Here is a 20,620-nt window from a genome sequence, read left to right as displayed (position 1 = left end):
TTTGAGTGTCTTTGTGGGCGGTTTGGTAAAAATAGAGTTGATCCTATTTGTCATAGCGCCAGTTTCAGAATCTGCAGCGCGTTTTTTAGTGTTAGTGTTTCTCATTGTTTGGCTTCATTCTTCAAATCTGACTGATACTAGAATTAAACATACATCCAATGCATGCATGCAGTTAAGCTGTATGGAAGTCATGTCCTTATGCAAATTTGAATTAGAATAAGTGGAGTATAGCGTGTTCTGGGTTTTGGACTAATTAGAGCGCTGTTCTGTGTGACATTTCTTTTTCCTGTAGGTGGACTGTTCATGCGCTCCACAGTTCAGGAGCACAGCGCCTTCAGGTTTGCTGTCCAGCTGTACAACACCAACCAGAATGTGTCAGAAAAACCCTTCCACCTCAATTACAATGTTGACAACTTGGAGTCCTCCAACAGTTTTTCCGTCACACATGCCTGTGAGTTATTGTTTTTTGGTAATTATGTTTTTAAGACTGTAGACTTCTAGATTTTATAAAGCTTTTTATTTGTTTGTCTCAATGGGAGGAACATCCAGAAACATACACACACGTTTATCAGCTAAAATAGGTGTTTGATTCAAATGAATGGGCGTTAAAAAACTAAATTGTGCCAGGTGTCTGACCTCTACTCTAACTTCTCTGTTATGGCGTCCAAAAAGCTCCATCTGGATGATGGAACATGCCTGAACAGAGATTTTGTGAAAAAAGTAATTCAGTAATTCTAGAGAAGCTGATGAGCAGCACTCAACACGACTGTACGTGGGATAAAACATTTGTGTGGCGGGTATTGTCATGTGTGAATGTAGTACCAGATAAATTATTCACAGTCAGGATTGTTTTAAAGACACTGAAATGAAAAGGTTTTATGTTGATAATTTAATGACTATGAGGCTTCACATCACAAATTGAACAATAACTGGGGGATAAAGTGTTAATTTCACGTTATATAACGTCAAATTTTTCGATTAAGATGGAAAATTAAAGAAAAGTAAGTACTAGACATGTGAGTGAAAAACCGTTGGCTCTTGCTATTTATTTAATCAAAGAAAAAAATAAAAATTTGCATTTAATCGTGTTTTTATGCCATCAATGTCTGAATCAGGCAGTTTGATGTCAGGGGGTTTTGATGATGATTATCACATGTGGTTCCACCAGCATCAATGTGTTGTGGATATTTCTGTCTACACCTTAGATTTTGATTAGCCCTTTATAACTGTAAAATATTATAATCCATGCAGTCGTCTCCACAAACATGATGGATTTGACAAGAAGGCCTGTGGTGCACGATATGGCTTCATAATTGGCCTACTGGTCCCTGCTCTGCCATTTAGGACACTGAGCTCTGTCTGGAAAAAAATATTTGTTATATTCCCACCAATTGCACTTCACACTTCAGATCTGAAGATCAGCAGCAGCTCTCTGAACTCTGTCAGCTACCAGATACATGACTGTGTCACCTAATGACGAGAGCATGAGGCTTTTAAAAGAAAGGGGATTCGAACAGAACTTCAGCTCATACAGTAAGGGCCCTCAGCTAGCCGTAAAGTGTTGTGGTAATGTATTATTGGCGAGTGTTGCAGCGCTCACCAACAACTTGCACGCAGCAGCCTTGGGGAGAAGTTGCAGGCGGGCTCAGGTTTACACACATTCACACACTCACACCATGACGCTGCCCTGTCCAACTACAGCTTTGCACTGTCGGCAGCTGAGTAATTACAGCAAAGCAGCTGTTAGGTCAGTGCCCAGCTCAAGGGCACTTCAGGAGTTGGTGCCGAGAAAGACATCCATATCATGTGCTTGGACTGTCCAAGTCAGAGGTTGAGCACAAATTAGTGAAGTTGTCCTCAGCTAGAATTTACACTGACTAAACCTAAATCCATTGTTTTTGAAAGAAGCTTATGGTTTCTCTTAAAGGACAGAAAGAAACCCACGATAGTTGGGAGGATTAATGTCAGCGTGATAAACTGATGCATGCTAAGCTTAAAGATTAGAGAGTAGTTCATTATTGCAGAGTTGCTAGGTCAGTTTTAACTGAGGAATAGCTTGAAGACTACACAATTCTTATTATAGCAGACATGATTGCATAATGCCCGGCTTGCTTGGCAGGTGTTGATGTAGCAAAGAATGTGATGATTAGAATTTGACACATTTCTACTCTGGCAAGAATTTCAGACCAGTCATTGCTGTGCTTTCCGACAACTCGCATCATCAATTTTGTTAATATTAGCAAGTGTTAAGATGACTGAAGTGTTGAATTTGCTTACTGTTGGTGATCTTTGGGACTACGTAAGGCTTGTTAATCCCTCTTTACTATGAAATAAACAAGTGAAAGAATTTAAAAGATTCAGATTTTACTTTTTAATGAGAGGATCATCTGTTGTGTTTGTTGTATGGATTCCAGCTGGAATAAAGCAGGACAACACAGCTGTCCTCCAGCTGGGTTAATATATAATGATTGTTACAAATCCCTGATGGCAAATGACTCTGTTATTGGCATTGAGGATCAATGTGTGGAAGGCCATAGTCCAGCTGTAGTGTGTTTGTGTGTGGCTACAGTTTGTTCCCTTTCATTGTAAAGACTGCATAAAAGTCAACAAACAAACTTATGAAAGGCCAATCATGCACTGCAGCCAACAGTTTCAAGACACAATTGAATTGATTCTGACAAAGAGAACTTTGCTTAGTTGTTGGTTTTTATTGTCTCAACAATTTGTGTCTGGAGTGACACTGTGGGATGTATTGATGTGACACCTTGCCGCAGGCCAGAACCGATTGCATCCATAACTGCAGAAATAGGAAGGTCGTATCCATTAAGACTGAGGTCATGACGTTGGAGGCAGAGCTGGACAACCAAAGAGTAGTTCAGCTAAATGCACTCTGCCATGACAGGCAAGCATTTACCCAGAGTAAAATTACTTTCTAATCTTGTTTAGCTGTATAGTAGTTGTGCTAATAAATGTAGAAAAAAAATTGAAAAAGCACATTGAGGATTTCATTTTAAAGCAAACTTAAGGAAATGCCAATGTTATGCAGTGTTTCTTATTAGAATGTTTATTATAGCTATCCATCCTCCCTCTGCTGTGACTCAACCAGTGTGATGCTGTTCAGACGGAGGCTAATGGTAGAACACTTCAGTGTGTAGGCAATGGACAGTCCCTCTAATGCAGCACAGACCAGTTCAAGCAGCCAGATCTCCTCCTCCTCCTCCTCCTTCTCCTTCTTCCCTTCTTCTTCTGCATTGTTAACACTGTGGTGAATACTTTGACTCATCAGAAGCAACCGAATTAGGACATTGTAGTCTTTGCAGAGCTTGTGTGCAGATTAACATGTGGAAGATTATGTATGCAATCATGATGCTATGAGCTAATGTGATACTTATTTTTTAGCCTTATTTTTCACATAGCGAGAGTATAAGCAGGTATTAGCAGCACACATTTGACTTTTAATGTCCGTGTTTTTTTACATAATTCCAAGAGTAGATTTTAGAGCTGGTGAGGCATTTTAAATAAGAGGAAAATAGCACTTTTGCTCTATGTGAAGACAATTTGTTCATAGTCTGCTGTGTGCATTTTACTGTTTTGATGCTATTAGATTTTCAGTATATTCTTTAAAGGAGTTTTTCACCATTGCGGGAACTTGCCTGAAGCTGGATAACAAGAATGCCCCTCTCATCTCTGCACATTAGATATGAAGCCACAGCTACCTGTTGGTGAGTGTAGCTTGGCACCAAGACTGCGACTGCTTGCTTATTAATCGAGCCAAAAACCTACATAGACAAAAACACCTATTTTTATTTATTTTCTGGGCTATTCACAGGACAGCCCAGTGAAACTTTGCCACTTAGCATTTCTAGAAACCTCAGACACATTTGATCTCAATATTTTGCAGAAAATGCTCTGCAGTTGACAACATGTGCGAGCATTGGTCGTACTGTTTGAAGCCTTTTTACACTCGTCAAAACCCCCACTAACACTGTCTTTTGAGTGCAGTGGGAAAGTGTTTTAACCGGCATTCAGTCCCACATCAAATGACTGCAGAAGTCGCAGGTTTTTATCAGCTCCAGCTTGACACACCGTCAATGGAAACACAACCTCGTGTTTACACCAATTTTCAATGAGGATGCTGCGGCCTGACCTACAAGACTGAGCACAGCTGACATGACGTCTCACATGGAGGCTCTGAAACTGTAACAATCCACAGAGAAAAAGAGAATAAATTGATTTATTTTACCTGACTGCATGACTGACTGTTTACTCCTTTACCTGTTGCATGGGGATGATGTCCACGGTGCAGTGAAAAAAATGTTACCAGTCTAATTATCTCAGAGAGTCATGCTTATCAGAAATGGTGGTCAAACACGGCCTGCCAGATACAGAATAATTCCATCCATTCATGTTGTCGCAGTTACAGCCTTATCTCCTGGGAATTAGTGGTAGTTAGTGAAAGTAACTCCAGTTATGAATATATTTTTTCCCTCAAAGCTTTACTGAGGGTAGTTACGCTACTACTGCCAGCGGGAAAGGATTTAGTTGGCTTGCTTTAGCAGGTGTACTAATGTTTAAAAAAACCTGTTTGAACACGCTACTTTTGGAGTAAAAATTGCGTATATTTCAACTCCAACATGAGACCATTGTTTTTTCTAATGAATTTTCCATTAACACAAGGTTCCAGTCACCTGTAAGCCCATGTGAAGTGTAAACAACTTTGGGTTTAAAACATGTATGTTCTTCACAAAGTGTGATGAGGTGGGTGAGACACAGGGATCTTTGGGCCGTAAAAGGTTAAACCTAACGTATAGTTAGCTTCAGAGGTACTGACTGCTAGTTTTAATTTAACTGAGCTGAGCTATATTGCCTCAGCTAGTAGCGTCACATTAAAGCCCGTACTGTAAAAATACCGAAATTTCTCTGCAACAAAGCAAAACGAATACAAGTTTATTCAAATTGAGAAAAATATCTTTTAATCAACTCACAAATCATCTCCATTTATAAAGCTGCGAGGTCACTGGAGGTGAAAGAAATTACTCATCTGAGGTTTTCTCCTTCAGTTAGATAATTAGCGCTTCAGAGCTTATTAACATATTGTAATATCTAAAAACAAATGTCAATTAGCACTAATTAACATCGTGGCTTATGATTGCTGCTTTAACTGTAGTAAAACAAACATGCTAGAATGTAACCAAACAACACAGAGCAACACTGAATTCATCACAACTTTGAGTACTCACATGAACTAGCAAGTCATGAATAGTGCACGAGCAGCAGAAACAAGGTTGTCAAGGAGTTTGACATGAAGGAGATCATTCATCATGATAGTTTCTTTTGTAATCCACACCCTGGCCAGAGTAATAAATGAATATTTATAACAAATTGCTGAAAAAAAAATGTTTTCATTATAGTAATGAGGTCAATGATTAGGTGCTATTTTAGCCCTCATATTTCTTTTGCATTTTAAGGGTTTAGTCTTGAACAAAAAGAGACACTTCTCCAAAAGCACATCTTTTTATAACGATGCACCCATGGAAATATCCGAGTAACTGCTGCTGCAGGCAGAACATTGTCAGCTGCACAGAGCTGACATGTTGTTGTCATCAGATTTGTCATTCAAATAGCAAATACATGCACCAAATGCTGTTTTCTAAGCAGTATTTTTACTGACATGAATAGATGTTTGACCTTTAGTCTAATAAGAACTTTTAAGTTCCATTGCTGTGGGGTAAGAAGTGACTCATGAGCCATCATGCGGCACGAATGCATCACGTTTCTTTGAACAAGGGAATACTGATGCTAAATGAATGTCCTTAACTTCATTTGAATATCTGTTGACTGAAGATATAATTGTCAGTCACGCTCAAAAAAACAACTCATATCTGGCAAAACTAGCTCAGAGTTACTGTAACTTAGGGAAGAATCTTTTTTCTTGTTGTCTTCTAACTGAGTCGCTCAACGCTGGCTGGTCATAATGCTGTGAAATGGCAGAACAGTCCTGAATAGCTTCGGGGGCAAGCCACTAGAGATGTGCAGTTAGTGTTTCATCCTGTGCATCAGAATGTGCCTACATGTCAGCGCTATAACAGAGCGACGGTGATCACTACTGACAAGCCACAGTGATGCTGCTGCAGTTTGTTGCAGTCTTACACAATGTCCTCCATCATGGCCGCCATTGAAATCTCTGCTGTTGTTCACTAAATGCTACCTGAGATTATTCAATGACAACAAGCTGTGGGCAACACAGAGAAATGTAAAAGAAATCCAAACATGCCATCGGGAAAATGAATAATTTAGAAGAGCTGCTCTCATAAATTTGGAAAAGTTGTATAGGCCTTTGTTTTTGAACGTAAGAAAGAAAAATCACAGCCGCACTGTGTTTTTTTTGTGTTTTTAAACAAGAAACAGGTAATTTATTCAGTCTATTTTGTCCCCGATGAGACATTTGTAATGATATTTAACAACAGTTAGGACCAGATAGTAAATGCTGATTAATGATCAAATTGGAAAATATGTTTCCAAAGAGGTTTTGACTCTTTGTAAAGTATAAATACGTCAATAAAGTTACAAAACAATGGAAGGTTTTCAAATCGCTTAAACTCTATTTTATTTAATTGAATATTGAATTACATATAGGTCAAGATCATTTTCAAGATGACTATTGTATTTTTAATGTGAGAGCATTCCATGTTTTATTCTTTTTGGAAACAGTGTTAATAATCCACAAAGTGAATGTATTTCCTTGATCAAAATAAATCACAAACCTTTAATGGTTCTTCCGCATAATCAAGTGTGTTTTATCATCCCCTTCTCTTGTTAGAGTATCCCCTGGAGAATGTTTTGCTGTATATGTAAAGAAAGTGTAGGTGGAATGTTTGCAGCACTTTTATCTTCATGCAGGGAAATGCTCAAGTTTATTCTGCTTCATAATACTCAGTAGCCACAGGCCATTTTTGCAGTGTGCGTTGCTGCTGAATTTCTTTCTGTCATGTTGTATCCAGTTGTATTTCTCAGATTTAGAGCTAATCCAACCAGTGTTACCGTTCTCTCAGTATAGGATGAGTATTTAGAGGGAGTAACCCGCTGGAAAAATTTGTGTGCTTTTAAAAAGCTGTAATCTGTAGAGAAAAGGGAACTCCAGCCAACGTGTAACAGCACTGCCTGAGGAGAAACACCTACTCAGCCTTCACTTCATATATGCCCCAAGCTTTCTCTGTGGTTGCTCAACCAAGACAAATTGTGCAACAACGCAGACCATAATGTGAATAAAAATATAAAACGCTTAAATGTCATTACACAGAAATCATTTGAACTGTGTGCCACTGCACGCCTTTTTCAACTGAGACCAGTAAGATCATTTTAAGAATCATTATTAGAGATTTATTTGCACTCAATGTTATGAGCGTGCTGACCCGCAGGAGCCGATATGAAATTGAAATTTGTTTTTACTGATTTTAATTATTAGGAGCCAATAAAATAACTATATTTAGATGCTAGACACTGTGCGGCTTACAGGTGAAAAGTTCTAACAATTCATCCTGGTGGGAACATGAATTTATCTCATAAGGCAGCTGGATTCTTGTGAGATTTGTGTATTTTTGATCACTATCACAAGACAGTTCATCTTGGAGAGCTTCATGCTATGAGCTTGTGGCTGATTCCCAGTGGTTTTTGCTAATGAAAGTTCTATACTGATAGCAACCAGCAGGTTTTAGAAGTGATGAGAGCCCACAATGGCAGCTTCTAAAGAGGTTACTGCACAAGCTCAAAGCATCAGTTATATCGAATTTGGAGCATTTGCTTCAGTAAAAGATGGACACTGAAGATGGGCAGTGAAGCTCTTTTTACTCTTCTCCTGACTGGTTTTGGCAAATGTTTAATTTACCGACTGCATTGATCTGTTTGCTTGAAGTTTGCTTGTGGTGCAGGATGATAGACAGATAGCTTACCAAGTTACCTAACATGTGTGCCTTTGAAAATTCCTGCCCTATTTCAAATGGTATATATAAATGACCTCGTAGATGGGTCAGTGTTGCAAAGCAGAATTTCTACAGTAAATTTCTCAGCAGGAGCCATTTATTACAGCAGACACCACGACTTGACCTAGAACAAAAAGTGCTGGTGGAACTGATAACGTTGACAAATGCTCTGTTCCGTGATATTCCCAAGTAAGCCATGACAGTTTGGACAGTAGCCAGCATGCATAAGTTGCAGGACAACCTCTGTGTGTAATGAATTAACCTTTGTTTCTCCATCTTTGACATGTCAGAATGTCTCCTGTGAAAAAGATCACTTTACCCAATAAAAAGTTTTGCTCAAAACCACAGATGTTATTCTTGTGATGCCACCATCATTAGTAGCTTAAACATTTGTTGATTTAGGGACCATGAAGCTCAAAATTCACTAAACTATGTGGAAATCTGCTAATGAGACATTTCACTTGGATAAAAGTGCAACAAAGATGCTGCTACCCCTACTATAGCTTATGTTATACAAATGGACTAAATCATCTTTAGTGTAACATTGCATGCGAATGATTGCCACTGAGATAGGGGGTCTTGATGTGTTTTGTCTGTGGGCACACACAAAAAATAAAGTTTTAAATTTAAACCATCGCTTTACAATAATTTGCTCTACCACAGCCATCCCTGAAAGCCCAGAGTGTCTCTGTACAAGTGTCTCTCTGGAAGGATGTCAGAGGGTGCTTATATCCCAAAAAAATAGCCAATAGTCAAAGTTACTTTAAAGGATAGGTAAGATATAAGGCTGCTATTCAAGTTAAAATGCAAATATGAAAGAAGTCCTTTTTTACACTAATTCTTCAATAATACTAGACTAATAATAATCAGATTGTTGAGTTTTGCTTTCTGGTGTTTGACGAAGTAACTTGGAAAGTTACAAAATCTGCTTATATGAAGCATCCTAATACGACTACTGCAACAGCTTTATAAGAAATGTACACAGAGATGGTGGCAGAGATGCACCAGCCTCCAGCTTCATCCAGGAAATGCAGTATCATGTGCAGTTTACATCTTAGGTTACTCCACACGTGTATTTCTCAGACTTTGCCTGTCATCTGACATTCGTTCAAGGCATGCTTTATCAAAAGACTGTGCAAAACGTTAGAGTGCTACATTGTGGGCATTGATTGGCAAAAAAACAGAAAACAGTTGGAATTTATTTACAATATTTCTGTATGAACACAGTTATCAGAGACACAGTCAGAGCTGTGAAGAATCCACAGAAAATTGCTTGAATCCTATTTATAAATGGGTGATAATACATGTTTCTGCTGACCAGTGTATTCTGGGAAGGCTTGAGGCCGTCCATGACTATAAAAACAGAAAAGGGCTGAGTATTAAAATTAGCTCTTGGTGAATATAATAGTAATACAACTACTGATACTGATAATCTTTTGAGCTACTTCACCTCATGTATCAAATACAGACAAATACCTTTACAGAAAACCGCTTTACACCCTGTCAAGCCGACACATTCCTGAGCTACTGGCAGGATGTAAATGAAACACGTTACTTGAAATCACAGAAAGGGTTGGCTGTTTGCTCTCCGGCTTAGTGTTCAGCTTGGTTCCACGAGGAAACACTAAATTTGTTTCAGTCTGTGAGTCAGCGCATTCACAAGATCTCTTGGCATCCTTCGTCCAGGAGCAGCAGTAGTGCTGCCTCATTTGATGATCTCCTGTCTCATTCTTTAAAGGGATAAAAGTGGACGTTGTTGTCTGTCCCACAGCTGTACGTCATTTAACATCTGGGTTAATAAGCAGGATAACTGACAGAAAACCTCAGCTAGGAACCTGGTTGCCACATTCTTCCCGAGTTAGGTCTGTTTCAGCTACTTTACGCTCTTACGGAGTTTGATAGTGTCATTAATTTGGAAATTCATCAAATGTTAGAAGATGTATGAGTATGAAGACAACAACTACTGTCAATTTCTAGGGCTTGTCAGACCTGGTGATAGAAGGTGAATTTTTTCTTTACTTCAGAAACATATTACCGACTATTTGAAAAGGTAGTAATGCAGTAATGTGCAAAGGTCTTGAACTGGCCTTCATTTTTTAAGTGTAGTGCTTTACTGAAACATGTACAAACACATATGGAAATACAATATCAAAGGCAAAAGACGAATTTATACAGTTCTACCAAGTTTGAAAGTCAATATTTGTTCTGAGCTCCTTTATTCTCCAACACAGCCTGAACCCTCTGAGACAAGCTTTCTGTCATTTCTTTAAGTAGTCTTCAGGAATAGTTCTCCAGGCTTCTTGAAGGACATCCCAAAGCTCTTCTTTGGATGTCGGCTGCCTTTTGTTCCGTTCTCTGTCAGATGATCCCACACTGCTTCAATAATGTTGAGGTCCGGGATCTGGGGAGGATTTATCCTTCCTAAGACCTGTTGCCACTGATTTTCAGTCCACTTCTTGTGTCATTTGGCATAGCTCAGCCTTTTCTCCCTGTTTCCCTTCCTTAAGAATGGCTTCTTGACAGCCACCCTTCCATGGAGACCATTTCTGATGAGGCTTGGGCCAACAGTAGATGGATGTACTGAAAGGTCCAGGTGCATCTCTCAGGTCCTGTGTCAGGTCTTTGCTGGATATTTTCAAACTCACTGATAGCATAAGTGTTTATCTGCAGTAGATGCGTCTTAGGCCTGCCATGTCTATTTTCGTCGTGGAGAATAAAAAAAAGCAGAAATGAGAAAGCAAGTTACCAATAACAACGACAGGCAGATGTGGGTGTTTGCACTGTGATGAATAAGATGGAAGCCGACAAAGGGTTAGAAGAGGCAGAATTTTCCAGTTGGATATTAATCAAGCATAGAAATCCTGTATTAGTATTCTGAACAGAAATGCACAGAGCAGAAAAATACCACTTCTCCTCTGTGATAAAGTAAATGATGCGTATCTACATCAGGGGAATTTACTCCAGCAGGCCAGTGTTTATGGCTTCATGAGCCCAAATATGATTTCATTAGTTCTTCAGGAGAACGGCTTGACAAACAAAAGATACTGCTGCAACTTTGCAAATAGAGCTGAGTGAAGTTGGAAGAATTTGATTGAATATAGGATACTTGGTGAATCGCTGATAGGAAGTTATATTGTTTCAGTATTAATCATTAAAGAAAAAAAACAAAAAGTTATAAAGATAAAAATCCGTTGATTGCAGCATAGAGAGAGTAGCATAGTTAAAATCTTCAGAGATCTCTGTGAAAGCACTGGGGTGTTTAGTGTGGCAACAACTAACTGGTGATCTCTTTCGGTAAACAGAATCTCATCGCTAACAGTTCAACACCCAGGCTTCAGGGATGCTTGCTCTTAGTAACATGTCCAGGATTACACTCACTGTTGTTAGCCATCCCCTGCTTTACTCCTGCTGCTCTGTCTACAGTCTCTGTCTGCCTGTATAGTCTGAGAGTTTGGAGTATGTTGCTGTAGCCAAGTCTTGGTTAAACACACAATACAGCATTTCCCGAGCTGTCCTCATCAGCTATCTAAGCTTGTCCACTTTATTCACCAGTGATTCACACTCCCCGAGACAATTAAGAAAAGAGATGGTTTAAATATCTAATCCTTGCTCTGTAGTTTTGCTCTCTCTTCTTCAACTTGTTTGGATTTGGAATCTTTCACTAAGCATTACTTAGGCCTTGAAAGCTCATCAATAACAGGTGTTAAAAAGTGGCAGAATTAAGAAGTTGCTCTGGTTGCACAGCATTCAAACCAACCACATTTATCGACATGCAGTTGCATTAGCATTAGCAGGACAATGAAATTAAATCATTCCCACCCATTTGAGCATTCTGAACAGTTATATTTAAAGCATGGACCTTTTTAACTAATTAAGTGAATTTATAGCAAGATAGAGTTTCTCACTGCTTGTTTCTCAAGTGTTAGCTACAAATTCATTAATTTGAACAAACAAGTGTAGGAAATATATACCTGAAAGCGTCTCGCTGGGAACTTTTGATGATTTATTTTCAATAATTTAGCATAAATTCAACAGATCCTTTGTTGGCTGGCTTGCAAGCATTTCTACCCTTGCCTTTGCTTATACATTGCTACATATTCAAGTGTATTACCACTCACTAATCCATTGGTATGACCATATGGTCTGAACAGGATTCTGTATCACCGTTCTTCATGCATGTGTTTCCTCAAGGGGCTGCTCATAAATAACTGCTCCATGGCACTACTAGAGGTCAAGAACTCCACATGCTACCTCATGCATGAGTCCCGATGATTTAATGCAACAGACAATGATTGAACCGAGGGTCTGCTTTTAGTGTAAGGTGTTTTTTAAGATATTTGTCTTCAGGGTGCTGCAACACACCTTAATTCTATGGAGACTTTGTCATGAATGTAAAAAAATTGTATTGGTCAAGTTTTAAGCTTTTTTTTACATATCCATTATATGTTTTTTGTATGCATTAGAAGACATATCATGAACAATCCAACCCATCAGACTGAGGATTTCTGCTTTAAATCTGCAGAGCACACATTAAACTCTCCACATAAAAGTTAGGAATAGCTTGATTGCTCGCAGGATGGGGCTATTTTTTTTGTATGCACTGTGAAGATCCAATGAACTAAGAAGCTGTTTGATACAGTTTTTAAGATATGACAGTCGTGTGTGTCAAAAAATGTTCATTTGAAGTGCGCATTTGGAAGGTGAAACAACACGTCATAACAGCTTAAGGTCATAATTGTCTTTTCAAAATGTACAACTATGATTAACGCAGATTAGTTTAATGTGAATTAATGACTGGATTCATTATTAGCTGAGCTGGGACTTTAGTTCTGTAATTATTAACTCTTTGTAGCCACATTTTGTACACCAGAAGTTCATACAACATATCACACGGCACACTTTCTTCTCAATAACTACTGGTTCTCAAAAAAGACATCTCATTAAACCCAGATGCTTATAACCTCATTTAACATTTATTTGTGTTACTGACTTGCTTCTCTGACATTTGTTAAGATCTATGATAAGCAGAAGGCCAGAAATTTATGAGAAAGTCTATTTTGTCGTTACACTTTTCCTCAGTTATTACTAACATTAGGCCATGGGTCATATATTGGATTCTGCCCTATTTAGTCTCTTTCAACCCACTTATTATGAACAAATGAAATAGAATAGTTAACACCTTGTAAGACCACCTGTCTGCTGTGTGTTTACGGCCAAAACTCATTTTCACAGGGTGGCCGCAGATAAAGCTGTTTATAAATCTTTTATATTGCAGCACAGTCCAGTGCTCGAGCATTTGCACGTTCATGTTTCGGGGTATTTGTCCATTAAAAGCTGTGGCCAGTGCACTGACTTCCCCATTATTTCTAGTTGATTACCCAAGCAGTTGCATTTAGAGCAAGGAGAAGTGAAGGGCAGTGGGCGGCAGAGGCTGGCCACGGGGAGCAGACATCCCACAAGGCACACGTTCATTCAGCTTGCTGCTATGTCACTCACATGTTTAATGTCATTAAGAATTTCTTAATGTTGCCTGAATAATATATGTCTGCACTGGTCATTATTGGACTCAGCAATTTGAACTTTCAGTATGTTACAAAATGAGTTTTTAAGGTTGATTTTATCTTCTTGTTGACATTTCAACAGGAGCTTATCATAAATCTTACCTTTTGTTTGTACATTAGTCTTTGTCCTTAATTGGTATTTGTCTGTGTCACCAGTCTGCTCCCAGTTCTCCAGAGGAGTTTATGCCATCTTCGGCTTCTATGACCGGAAGTCCATGAACACGCTGACCTCCTTCTGCGGGGCTCTGCACACCTCCTTCATTACGCCCAGCTTCCCCATCGACACGGATGTGCAGTTTGTCATCCAGATGAGGCCCAGCTTAAGAGGAGCTGTTCTCAACTTGTTGGACCACTACAAGTGGGAGAAGTTTGTTTATCTTTACGACACCGACAGAGGTGAGTGTGCTGTACGCTGACACACACCTATGCAAACACCACAAGTTTACATTCAGGAGCTGTTGCAGCAACATTTTGAAGCAGAGGGATGTGGAGAAAGTAAGTGGTAGTCCAAACCCAGCTCATGCAGGTCGGTTGTTCTACAGCATGTATATGATCAGGCTTTAATATGTAAATCCCAAATCCTCATGCTAAGTAGCCTGATACATTTTAATCTATGACAGTAATGATCCCAAATTGCTTCTCTATGTGGGCAAATCCTGCACAGAGAGGCTTTCAGAAGCTGTTTGCTTCTGAGACATGACTCATTCACAGGTGTGTCTGATCTGTTGCTGTAGTGTGACTGCAGCTGTCTGAGTTCCTAATCCAAGGCACTTTCTGATTATCATTTAGCTGTAATTGGATTATGTAAAGGGTATGCACAAAATCCTCCAACTTTTCTGTAAAATGGGGACTTTTGCGAGTCATCATTTGGGGGCATTAAGAAACAGCACAACAGTCTGTTTGAATTAAATATATCACAGCTTGTCACAGATCGCTGTAGCAACAAAGATACAGCTCTGGTCTGAAGTATACATACACATCATGGTCATGAATGCCAATTTTGGTCTTCAAACAATTTTTGTGGACTACTCTTTTCCTTTGGAAGTTAAGTTATTGCTTAATGTGCAACAATTAAAATCATTCAATTTTTTTAATTAGAAAAAGAACCAACACAGGGTAAATATTATGCTTCTGTTGTTAAAATATACATACAGCAAAGTATTGTGTTCACATTTCCCTTTGCATGTTGTACCTTGTTGTACCTTGAGTTCTGGTTGGATTTTTCACATTCATTTTTGGCTGCATTGGTAGAGATCAATTAAGGCAAAATCATTTTGAGGGAAAAAAGAAAATGCATAAAAACATTTTGGCTACCCCAAAGACCAGAGAAATCATGAGCAATGGGATCCCAGATGAAGACAGGAGACAGTAATAGGCCTCCACAGAGTTTGAAGATGACTGATGACTTAAGCTTCATTGTTGTTGTTCTTTTAAGCACAGTTTAAAAACCCTGACAGGGTTGATGTCAGGACTTTGGGGAGGCTGTTCCAAAGGTTTAATACCCTGTTGAAGTTAAAAAACAAAACAGTCTGGCAGCATGACCATACGGCCCAGCAGCAAACATCTGTCAGGCTTGAATGTATTGATTTTGGAGCAGAGGCTTCTTACTTGGATGGCAGCCTCTCAGTTCATGATGATGTAAAACTTTCTTTACTGTTGACAGGGATTCTGGTATTCCAGCAGCATTCAATCCAAAACCAATTCCTGAGTGGTTGCTGCCCATCTGAAATGATTTCACATGAAGTCAACTTTACTCAATTTAATTTTATTTGTATAGCGCCTTTCAAACACAAGTGTAACCGAAAGTTCTTACATAGCAAAAGTTAAACTCAGACAAGGCAAAAAAGATGAAATTACCACTTGTGAAAGCAATTCAATTAACAGTAAAAGCAAGAATTCAGAATTGAGTGAACAAGACTCTTACAATGAACAAAAGACAACAAGGGGAATAGATACAGAGGGAACTTGCAAAATGCAAGATGTTGTGTAGCAATCCATAAACTAAGACCTGGGGTGTGGTTGAATGGTCTGTTTTGTTTGGAGAAAGGACCTGGAAGTGTCTGAGCTGCAGCCATGACAAGAGCTGCTCAAAATGAAATCCTTTAAGAGCTCCTTCAGGATAGGAAACACCTGACTATCCATTATGAAAGAAAGGACATAATTCTGTCTCACAATATGTTGCGACGCTAGATAACCCTCTTCCATTTGTATGAACTGCAATTCATGTGAAACAGGAGAAGGAGCCGCCTGTGACAGCAATATATTCAACTTTTCGAAAATGTTCCTTCCTTTATAAATATTCTATATAATCTCTAGTACAGTGTAGATGAGATAACCTTTGTGAAATACCATGATAAGATTTCATCAGATGAAGAATCTAAAGTGCTTTTTGTAGAATATTCTTTGAATGTCTGGAGTTTCAGTGCTACACAGCTTAGTATAAGTGAGGCTGCATTCTCATTGCAGCCTCTTAGCATCAGCCTCTTTTCCTGAAACCTTACGTGTTTTTGCTACCATATTTTCTTTAACTCCATTATTATTATTACAGGAAGTGAAACTGAATAGAATCACAATGAAACAAGCTCTTACAAAATATGGCAGGAAGTTAGACTAAATAGAAACATAGCAATAAGACCAATAAGACCAATCTAACAAAACAGGAAGATCATAACAAAAGCTAACTAATGAGTAAAAGGAAACCTGATTTTAAAATAAATTCAAATGGTGAACAAGATTAGGCACAACATACAAATTCAGAGAATGAGACTAATTAACATTTTTGTCTTAACGAGTCCAATTTTGCACAGACATATAAGAGATGATATCAACATCCGACTGAAGTTGTACAAAGTGGTGCTGAACATGTTTTTAAGTCGAACATTTCTAATGATTGTGTTGATACTGGGACATTTTCTAGTTGCTGTCTCTGCTCTTAAATGTGCCAAATTATTTAGAGCTGTGCATTCAAAGTATTTTTAAACTGACATAGAGCATTTCTAGGACAAGTACACTCCTTTTTCACTTTTCTCGGCCTCCCTTCTTACATCTTTAGTTCAGATGTCTAATCTAATGTGCATTATTATTATTAATTATTCTCACAGCCACACTTTTAGTTTTTTTATTTTTATAATTTGCAAAAATACTTTTATACACAAATGTGCTGCAACAGCTTCTTGAACAGGAACACTTCCACAGTTGTATATAATATGTACAGTGTCTTTCTTGACCCCATTTTGGAGGTTGCCATTGTTCCCAGATGAGGGGGATACTTAGTTTTATTGATCTGGTCTCTCTGTGGCAGATTGTAGAGGATGATAATTGGTTGTCTGGCCTGGCTGAGACAAATTGATTTATAGGTTTATAACCTCTCCTTTGGTTAAATCAGCCCTCTTAGAAGTACCGCCTAATGTGGCCCTCTGCTTCTCTTTGGTGGCCTCTTTCACCTGCTGTGTGGAAATTGTCAGGCCACCATCTGTAATCCTTTACACAGTGTGACTCAGTGTAAACACGGTAGTTTGGGATAGACTCCATCATGCAGCGCAGCTTGTGTTTGTTGAGACGCTCGTTAGCCATTCTGTTTTGGCCAATCCTGCTTCATCAACTCAAGACTCTGAAGCAGTGCAGCCACCACTCATCCAAATGTCACTTTAATCTTCGTTATAAGAAGAATGCTCTATTTAGGGCCTTAGGGGGACTAACAAGGAGTCTTGAGAAACGCTCATGTGACTGTTGACAGTTGGCTGAACAAGATGACAGTCATGTGCTGCAGAGGCAATTTACAAAGATCTGTGTAATGCCTGTCTCATAACAAGACAAGCAGCAGAGGCCTCCGAAAGTCAGATTGGAATATGAAATATTATTAAAATGTGAGTGTATCTCCTCTAGATTTTGAGGAAGTGACTGCCTTTCATTACACACCATAAAATAGATGTTTTTTAAATTCAAGCCTAAAGGCATAACTATTCATCAAAGCTGCATCTGTATGATGGGAATTGGACTGTGATGGATAAGAAAAGCTCTGAGATACTCCTTATTGTAGCAAAGCATGGAGTTTATAAATTTTACATCAAACTTTCACATTTGAAATGGTGTCAATTAGGTCCAGTTCCACTTATATGGTGGACATGTCCTTGTATGACAGCAATATTCTAGTGATCTAAATGGTTTGAAGTAACAGATATATTCACAATAATTATCAAACTACGAGTGGAGTCTTTTCCTTCGACTGTATTCCACAAGCATATCTCACCATTTCTCGCAGCTCATTTGAGGAATTGAAATGATTTGGAAGGAGAAACTGCAAAGAGACTTTATAAGGTAACACATACAGATCATTAAATGTATGTTCTGCTGCAGTGCAACATTGCCTATTTATCCTGGATGTACTGGCTGTGAAAGGTCCTCATTAAATAGAGTAATGGCTGCTGGCAAAAAGATGACCTCTTCAACCAAGAACATCTGGGTGGTACCAGCTGGCCAATGAGAAAAAGTTTTCACTGTTTTCTTTCTTGGAATGGAAGTTGCATACACTGATTAAACATTTGATGTCAACATTTTGACAGTTTATAGAATGGTCGTAATTATTTTTTCCCTCCGTATACTCCAGCTTTCTCCAACCATTCAAAAACATGCATGTTAGGTTAACTGGTGATTTTAAATCAACTCAATGAATCAGTGTGAGTGTGCATGGTTGCTTTTCTCTGTGTGGACCTGTGATGGACTGAAAACCCAAGGGTGTACCCTCACTCTTACCTAATGGAAGCTGGGATAGGCTCCATCCATTCATGCCCTGTTTGGATTAAGCAGATATTAAAATGGATGGATAGATGGATGGATCCATTCTATCTTTTTTGTGGCTGCAGTGAAGAAGTGCTTTGAAGTCAGTCACAAGGCATTTGACTCTAAAAGACCTCTAGCTCCAGTAGTCTCCGTATCAAAAAGCATCAACGTCTTTCATGAAAATCCCCCCAAAGCCATTATAGTGTCATTAGTTAGATTAAGTCTTTTTGAAAAGTGTGCTGGTGGTTTATGAAAAAAAAATCCATAATTAGATGGGCCTCCAGCATACATAGTTTAATCTTATCAGACTTTAAATGTCACTCTTAGGCCCCGCCTTCTTGTCCAACTATGTTCACCTCTGGCTCCAAAATCACCAAGATGGGGGTGGCTAAATGCCAAACTCACAGCTTCAGAACAGCGGGTCTAAAGCCAATGGGTGATGTCTTGATGGCTGTGTCCACCTCTTAAATGCATTATATGGTTTTAACCCTCCGAACATCAAGTCACTGAATAAATGCATTAAGCTACGTTTTTTAGGAATAATCTTTACCAATATTATACTGATGTTAACATTACAGAAGGATATAGAAAGATAGTTAATATGAGGTGCAGTATGTGCTTTAGTTGATACTTATTTGTATTGAAATGCAGTTTTTCTTCATCCACTCTACGTTGACCTCAGCTGACTAAACTGTGTTTTTAATTAGATTCAGTCCAGTTTGTTTATTTAGTGCCAATGCACAACAAAAGTCATCTCAAAGCGCTTTAAGCATACAGTCTAATTCAGTTCAAGACTTATCCTACTTATCAAGCATATGACAGGAGTGAACAGGAAGCATATCATTTTGTGTGATCAAATAGCATTCTGCTTGCTATTTCATTGAGATTTTAATGTTCTAAAGTGGCAGAAGAAGTATTCAGATGCTTAACCAGCAGTGTAAAAATACTCAAAAAATATTGATAAATATTTATGAAACATGCTTGTGTAGTGACTTTTTGATTTTAACTGTTAAAAAAGTGGAGTCGTCGTTGGGTAAAATATTTAGTGGAATACAGTTTTTAACATAAGCTGAAAACTGAATTCAAGTACAGTACTTGAGAAAATGGACATGTGAGGGATGTTAGTGCGTAATCTGATGCTCACTGTCTACTGGACTGTAGTCCTCTTGGTTGATTAACTCTACATAACGAAAAATTGATTGGTTGCTGCCAACAAAATGAAAGAGCACCATTTAACAGCATTAACGGCAGATTTCCTTGCAATCTCCTGCAGCAGTGACAAATTGGGACAGTGGGGTTGGTGGAGGATTTGCATTTGATGTGTAATCACACTGCCCTGCTGCTGAGTGTCTTTTAGTTTAGTCTCTGCAAGGAAACATCTGATTAATTGTGCACCGGTAAGGAACCGCTCTCAGCAGTCAGGCACACCGGCTCATTAACAAAAAAGGGAGAGAGATGGGGAACTGCATTAAGGAGCTGTACCACTCTGTGAATATCTTACCGCAACTTCCCTTCAAGATAGACACGTATCAGTAGGCTCTGACTCCCCCATTCACTCACCCCTGGGTGTAAACACAGTTTTCCTCACAGGCACCAAGATTGGAAATGAGGCAGGGATTCATCAATCAGGCTTCTCTACTTCAAAAGGGCTGTTATGTTGCTCTGTTCAAGGACTCTATTAGGCCTCATAGCGAACATACAAAGAGAAAAGAAGAGTGTAACTGGGATGCACATGCAACAGAATAGCCTAGTGGTAACTGAAAGGTGTTTTTCTGCCAGGCAGCTTTCAAAGGATTCCTTAAAAACAAAGATATGCAGATGAGAAGTACACAAGGCTTGGACTTTTTGAAAAAGAATCCTCAAGGTTAGGCAGGTCTGTGTCAGATTTGATACATTTCCAAAACTGAACAACGCTTACTTATATTTTGTGATATACTTTTGAGAATGTTTTGATTCATGCTGAATAAATTCTAGATTATCCCTGAGAATCAGATTGCCTTTAGATTTACTGCAAATGGAGTGTGTTTGCTAAAGCAGTTTGGATGACGCACGTGTATGTGTTTTGTGCGGTGACCTCATTGGTGAAAACCTCAAAGGGAGTTGTGCATTCACTGAGAAGATACAGCTGAGGCGTTGGCTGTCTCAGAGTATTTCTGCTCAAACCAAACCTCCTCTGTTAAAAAGCTGTCCATGCACACCGCCAGACAACCAAAATGGCACCAATTGATCGATGGACATCCACGCATGCAGAGGCATTGCAGCCTGAAACAAACAAACCAAAAAAAATAGAAACATGCTGCT

At 38.9% G+C, this 20,620-nt stretch overlaps 1 protein-coding gene across 3 annotated transcripts in view; it reads left to right on the top strand.

Moving 5' to 3' along the window:
* Window positions 1-20,620, top strand: part of LOC140280172 (glutamate receptor 3-like) — a 73,859-nt gene that overhangs the window by 630 nt on the left and 52,609 nt on the right. For all 3 annotated transcript variants that reach the window (XM_072375460.1, XM_072375461.1, XM_072375462.1), the window contains exons 2-3: window positions 293-451; window positions 13,697-13,936. In XM_072375460.1, the coding sequence (XP_072231561.1) occupies window positions 293-451; window positions 13,697-13,936 (399 nt within the window). The remainder of the gene's footprint in view (window positions 1-292; window positions 452-13,696; window positions 13,937-20,620) is intronic.

Source organism: Leuresthes tenuis, unplaced genomic scaffold (genome assembly GCF_036924035.1).
Source record: "Leuresthes tenuis unplaced genomic scaffold, fLeuTen1.0.hap1 SCAF_21, whole genome shotgun sequence".
NCBI lineage: Eukaryota > Metazoa > Chordata > Actinopteri > Atheriniformes > Atherinopsidae > Leuresthes > Leuresthes tenuis.
This window is presented reverse-complemented; position numbering and strand designations above follow the sequence as displayed.